This window comes from Melitaea cinxia, chromosome 8 (genome assembly GCF_905220565.1).
Source record: "Melitaea cinxia chromosome 8, ilMelCinx1.1, whole genome shotgun sequence".
Lineage (NCBI taxonomy): Eukaryota > Metazoa > Arthropoda > Insecta > Lepidoptera > Nymphalidae > Melitaea > Melitaea cinxia.
Window position 1 is genome coordinate 8,826,413 of NC_059401.1, and position 6,962 is coordinate 8,833,374.

Consider the following 6,962-nt stretch of genomic DNA (forward strand, 5'->3'; position numbering starts at 1 on the left):
TTTAAAATGTATACCTTATAGATGATGAGAAGGTGTTCAAATAATGAATCTTTAGAAATCAACTCCCTTTTGGGGTTAAAACGGGGGATGGTAGGTTTACTCACTCATCACGAAATCTCCGAAACTATAACAGCTACAAACTTGAAATTTGGCAGATAGGCTTCTTATAGGGCGTAGACATTCGCTAAGAATGAATTTTACAAAATTCAACCCCTAAGGGGGTAAAACGGGGTTTGGAAGTTTGTATGAAAGTCCTATGTTTTTGAAGTAAGAGACTTGAAATTTAAAATGTATGCTCTATAGATGGTGAGAAGGTGTCCAAATAATGTATATTTAGAAATCAACTCCCTTTTGGGGTTAAAACGGGGGATGGTAGGTTGATTCACTCATCACGAAATCTCCGAAACTATAACAGCTACAAATTTGAAAATTGGCAAGTAGGTTCCTTATAGGGCATATACATTTGCTAAGAACGAATTTTATGAAACTCGACCCCTAAGGTGATAAAACGGGGGTTGGAAGTTTGTATGAAAGTCCTATGTTTTTGAAGTAAGAGACTTGAAATTTAAAATGTATGCTCTATAGATGTTGAGAAGGTGTTCAAATAATGTATCTTTAGAAATCAACTCCCTTTTGGGGTTAAAATAGGGTATGGTAGGTTGACTCACTCATCACGAAATCTCTGAAACTATAACAGCTACAAACTTGAAATTTTGCAGATAGATTCCTTATAGGGCGTAAACATCCGCTGAGAACGGATTTTACGAAACTCGATCCATAAGGGGATAAAACGGGGGTTGGAAGTTTATATGAAAGTCATATGTTATTAAGGTAAGAGACTTGAAATTTAAAATGTATGCTCTATAGATGGCGAGGAAGTGTCCAAATAATACATCGTAATCTATATATATATAAAAGAGAAAGGTCACTGATTGACATCACGAGAACTCAAAAACCGCTGGATGGTCCATCCATCCAAGATGGACAAAGATGAAATTTGGCAGGGAGGTAGATTATAGTTAGTAGACGTCCGCTAAGAACGGATTTTGCGATATTCCATCGCTAAGGGGGTTTAATTGGGGTTGATAGTTTGTATGAAACATATACAGTAGCAACAAGTTCGCCTGATAGGTTATTCATACTGCAGCCTGAAAATAAAACTAAAAATGTGGTGTATAGAGAGGTTTTATAAAAATAACTATTAAATTATACTAAATTATGCCTTTGAAAAAGTTACTCAGAGTGATAAGCATTTCAAGTGACTGAAATAAAAAAATAATTTGCGTTAAGCATCTTAATAGTAATGCATATCTTCATAACCACGCGGACGTAGTCGCGGGCAACAGTTAGTGTATTATAAAACAAAGTTCCCAAAAGCGTATGTGACCGATTCCCTCAAAATCTACTTAACGGATTTTCATGCGGTTTCACAAATGGAGAGAGGGCTTCAAGAGGAAGGTTTACGGAACGGCAAAGCCGATTTTGATGAGAGTTTCACGGGAAGTTTGCCGGGAAAACTTTGTGACAAACTGATTTCAACGCGGGCGAAGCCGCGGGCACAGCTAGTTTATTTTAATTTTGTTGGGAACAGACAAGTAAATTATTGGACACGTAAAGTGCATTTATACTAATAATTAACTACTAAATACACGTACAGCAACCAACTGATACCTATTAGACTTGGGTAATTCATGAGTGAGTGATACAAATGAAACATCAAACAAATCAGTTACTGAATAGACACAGTGACCTCATAAGGCCGGCACTTTGATAATTTCGTTTGTGTCAAACATAGGAAATCATTGATAACACTATTAATTAGTTACGAAATTGTATGCTTAATGAAAGTACTTGTTTATTTATTAATAAATGAAAAATTATAACGTCATTGTTACTTATATATTAAATCGATACGCCTGAACAATTTTTAATTTATCCGTAAAATCGAACGTGTTGAATTTGGATGCACTATTTACTTTCATCAAACGCACGTCTCCGTTACATATTTCACAAGTAAACTTATTCATCACTAGTATTATATTAATATTTTCAATAATAACAAGGGCGCACAAACGAAAAATTCAAAGTGAATCATCATAATATTACTCTGTGGAATGATTCGGATGGCGGATGCGATTATGCGACCGTGTCACAAATCATAATTATTAGTACAAACGGTATCGAATTCAAGATAATTTAATTTGACAGGTTATTCTTAGGCAGTGCCTAATTCCGTTGTTAAGCCGACCAATGTTAAAAACACAATACTTTGTTCGTATTCCATATGACGCGCGCGACATTATTAAATTGTAGGATTATATAATGTCATATTGTCATTGCCAACATTTATTACCTATGCGATTATAGGCAGAAGTTTCATAAAAGGCCCGTCGTCGATGCGCACGAAGCGCTGATATCGCCATATGATGGCGGGTTTTTTTTGAAGCGGATTTAAATTGCATTATGATTTGTCTTTTTCAAAAATATGTATTCAAAAATAATTGTAATGTTCATGTTTTATATTATATCATTTTTAGTAACATGCCAGGTATAGGCAATGCCTTTCTGCTTATATGAAATGCATGCTACGGTTCATGACGGTGTTAAAAATATTATTCTGAATTATATGATTAGTTTTAATGCTAGTTTTAGTTACGCATAATCTTATTGAAAATAGTCCAAACGCCAATTAATAAACATAATGAAAACGTACTGTTTAGAAATACTTCCGATAATACAAAATATGTAACGACACTGCAAATATAAAATGTAAGTATAAATAAGCTATAAAAGAATAAATAAAGATTGTTTATTAGATTCAAGAAAACAAACATTTATCGTAAGTAATAAATAATAATTAATAACTTATATACAGTAAAATATCATATACAATGTATACTTGATTATAAGCTCCTTAATTAATGTGGTTAAAACTTTATAGCTATGAATTTGCCGATGGCAATAGATTTTTAATATCATACTGGCAACAGTGAATTACTTAACTACGAATAAGTAAATCATTAGAAGTACAGTTATATAACTTAAACTAATCTTGATATGCACTGCTTTTATTAACATTACTATACTGTTAATACATTTATTATTTTCCTCCACTGTGGTTCTGAAAAATAAGAGAAAAAGTTTATTAGTTATATATCTTTTTTTATTTCTATACACAATAACTTTTGAAGTGAAACTTCTTTAGAATCATTGTGATTTGAAACTTGATAGAGCGATAAAGAAACAAACACATAAATATATAGGAGACAATGACACAGAATACATTACACAGTGGGCGCGTTCCACCTAAGGCCCACAACGCCATTGATCATCACCGCTGAAATTGCCGTTCCACTAACGTAAAAAACGCCGCGGGTGTTCTGGGCTAATTTTATAAGTGGAATGCATATTTGGGTGCTGTCAACTGTCAGGTGCCAGGGGTTGTCAGTGAATATTCCGCACGGATTGGAGTAAAACTTAATTAAACATGGATTCCCGGGAATTTGTCGTTGCGTTTTTGCAGAATCGAATGAGGGATAACATTCACAATTTGACATTGACAGTTGTTTTTTTTTTTTTTAAATTCCCGCCACGTGTTGATGAAAGCCAACTTTGACCCACCTATATTTTGTGGGCGATGTGGTCGCGAACAGTGATGTCGAGCGATCGCTCGTGACGATCACGGGCCTTAGGGGGGAACGATAGAATGGGCACCGCGGGCGTTGCGGATGTTTAGTGTAACGCGGCCAGTATTTTATATACTCAGCGAAAAAAAATCTCTTAAGGCCTTTTCAGAAGTAAAACTGCTACCGTGTGTGCACACACGCACGAACGCACGCTCGCACGCACACACACACGCACACACACACACACAAACACACAAACACTCACTCACACTCACACACATTTTTTATAAAATGGTAAATTTTTAAACCGACGTCCAAAAAGGAGGAGGTTCTCAATTCGATTGAATTTTTTTGTATGTTACATCAAAACTTTTGACTGTGGTCCCATTTAAATTTAATTGAGATCTGACAAGTACTTTTTGAGTTATATTTAATAACGTGTATTTACTCGACTATTTTTTCGTTGACCTACGTTGTATTAAACCACATAACTTTCCATTGGGTTCATCAATTTTGATGATTTTTATTTTAATCGAAAGCTAATGTTTGTCTTGTGGTCAAATTTAAATTTGATTGAGATCTGATGACTACTCTTTGAGTAATCTTTGATAGCGTGTATTTACTTGACAATTTTTTGTCTACTTACTTTACATTTACATAATACTTATTGATGTAATTTATTAATTAATTATTTATTTATTAACTTAACTTTGGAACAGGAATCAAATTCACGGTATACTGTTTGGTGAAACCCAGAAAATATTATCAATCTATTCTAAAAAATCAACTATCTTATATCAAAAATATTACACCAGCAACAATATTTATAGTTTCTGCTTCCCTTCATTACTTTTAGTGTCATGTGTTACAGCATGGTCTGTTCACCGACATTGAGATTAACATGCTCAAATCAAAGTAGCAAGTTGAATTTAAGTACTTACCACTATATTTTGGAATGTAAATAAATAGTTGTCTTAACAATACTAGGGTGGTTATTAATAGGTAACCCAATCCATAGACACAGGTTACGAAATACAATGCAAGACTGAAAAACAAATTAAGAATTATTTTTAATAATTATCAAATATACTTATGTTAATAAAAAATAAAAAAAATTATAGATTATGCATGAATTAATAAATATCTAACTAGCACAACTCAAGAACAGCTCGACTGATTTCGATGAATTTTTCTTTTAAATTTTCTAATACTTTGTAGGTTTTTATGAGATGAAGAGTTGAAAAATTCAAAGAAAATTGGGAACTTATAGAAAGTGTCACAATCATGTTGCAAGACAAAAAAAAACGTCTGTCAGGCGAGTTAGTATAAAATATTAATGAATAAACCCTTACTCAAATTCATAATACACGTCATTACAGTCTTCTGGCATTAGTATTGTTCCATAAAGTATAAAAGGCTGGCATACTGCTGTAAGCCCCAAATTAGTTCCATATAAAAGAGTTGCAAATGCAAAAATTTGACCTGCCAGAAAATAAATGTAATTCGGTCTAAGAACACAACAGTCCCACCTAAAAAATGTAAAAAGGTTAAATTTTTGATATTTTTATATTATAAAGAACTGCATAATTTCATCTTTTTAATTTTATGCAATATTGCTTACCATATTGAGTGAAAGAATCTTTCGTTAACTTCTATTTGGCATATTTGACAATAATACGAATCTGACGTCAATACAGGGCTAGAGAGAAAAAAACAACTTTAATTTTATTTTAGGTTTTTCAAAAGTTATCATAAAATATGGACATATATAACAAACACAATCATAATATTTAAATGTAGTTATGACTATGAGTACCTGTATTCTTTTCCTTTTGAAGATCCCGTAGCAAGTTCAAAATCAGCTACTGCTTTCATTTTGTAAAAAAAGTAACATGTACATGCTAAAAGCAATAAGAATACAAAATTTTCTAGTTGTGTGATTTCAAGTAATCTTAGTATCCCAAGTTCAAAAATAAGAAACATATAAATTCCTGATGATAACGTCCAAGAGTAGAAGAATGGGGACCTTGAAAAGGTTTAAATACTCATAAAATAATGCTTGAAAACCTAGTGTCTTATAGTATATAATTTACAAGAATAATATTGAAGTACCTATTTTTTTGACGTGGTCGAGACAAAACGTAGAGCGCAGCCATGCCAATAAATACCATAACTATAATCGTTACTATTTTAGATATCGTTGATACCAGCAGTAACAGTGGTAAGATAATAAAGGGCAAAATAGCATCCATGTCCACTTTCTTGTAATTTGATTTACTAGAACTGTATGGCAGGATGTCCTGAATAGTCATAGTTGTGGTGAACATTACTGTATTTTTCGAACTTTCGTTTCTTATTTACACTAATTCACCTTTTCGTCGTCACTGTCTTTTGATAAACAATCAATTTCTTTTGTTTTTACAATTTTCATGTTCGTTTGGTTTTATTATAAATTACATGTTTACTAGATCCATGATTCTTGATTGATTGATGGGTTTAAATTTTATTTTATAAACTTTTTTGAGTCTTTGAGTTTAATTAGATTTCAATCACCTACAACATAGTACATCATTTTTACCTTGTTTTTAAATGTCACTGTCAACTTATTATATTTATATAGGCCGTGCTCCACTGAGCGTCCGCAACGCCCGCGGCGCCCATTCTGGCTGCGTTCCACTAAGTCGCCGCAACGATCGCGGTGCCCATTCTATCGTTCACGACCAGGTGAACAGTGGTGTGCTCCGGTTCGGTTTTGGGTATTTTTCGAATTTCTATACCTATATTCTAGCACGCAATGTTACTAATTTCATTAGAATATTATGTCTGACGCGTTATTTTGTTTAAAAATGTCTATTTGTCAGTCGTTAAAGGTCAGTTCGTATCGTATTTTGATATTGCAGTAAAGATTGTTTTTACGTAAATTTGTTCGAAAATAACGCGTGATAGTCGCAGTACGGAACATGAGTACACTTACCACAGCACCGGAATTAGGTAGAGTCAGAAATAACAAAAATTTAACCTCCGATAAAAAAAAAATCTACCTGTATTGTACAAGATAGCCCATTTATTTAATTTATAATAATATAATATAATAATAACTCTTCGCCTTATTGCTTCCACTGGTGACAAGAGGGCTGATACATTTTTTCCCCAGAAAATCAGCACGTGATTCAACTGGAAAATGCTGCCAGCATTCTAAGTGTCATTCCACGCGGACACGATTATCTGTAAATGTTTAGTTCTTAAGTTGTGAATTGTATATATGTATAATATTTCAATAAATAAATATTATAATTCATTTACAAACATAACCTTTCAATAACTTTTAGTACTTTC

The 6,962-nt window shown here is 33.0% G+C and overlaps 1 protein-coding gene across 1 annotated transcript; it reads right to left on the minus strand.

Moving 5' to 3' along the window:
* Positions 1-2,833: 2,833 nt before the first annotated feature.
* LOC123655581 (palmitoyltransferase ZDHHC23-A) lies at positions 2,834-6,253 on the minus strand. Its single transcript, XM_045591350.1, has 6 exons — positions 5,739-6,253; positions 5,443-5,652; positions 5,248-5,325; positions 4,979-5,155; positions 4,568-4,671; positions 2,834-3,121 (listed from the first exon to the last, which is right to left on the minus strand). The coding sequence occupies exons 1-6, from the start codon at positions 5,951-5,953 to the stop codon at positions 3,081-3,083; spliced, it is 825 nt and encodes a 274-aa protein (XP_045447306.1). The 5' UTR covers positions 5,954-6,253; the 3' UTR covers positions 2,834-3,080.
* Positions 6,254-6,962: the final 709 nt, after the last annotated feature.

Coding starts and splice junctions, on each gene's coding strand:
- LOC123655581 (XM_045591350.1), bottom strand. CDS start 5,953: ATGTTCACCACAACTATGACTATTCAGGACATCCTGCCATACAGTTCT. Junction 5,156..5,247: donor AGATTCTTTCACTCAATATG/GTAAGCAATATT, acceptor TACATTTTTTAG/GTGGGACTGTTGTGTTCTTA. Junction 3,122..4,567: donor TTACATTCCAAAATATAGTG/GTAAGTACTTAA, acceptor CTTATTTTTCAG/AACCACAGTGGAGGAAAATA.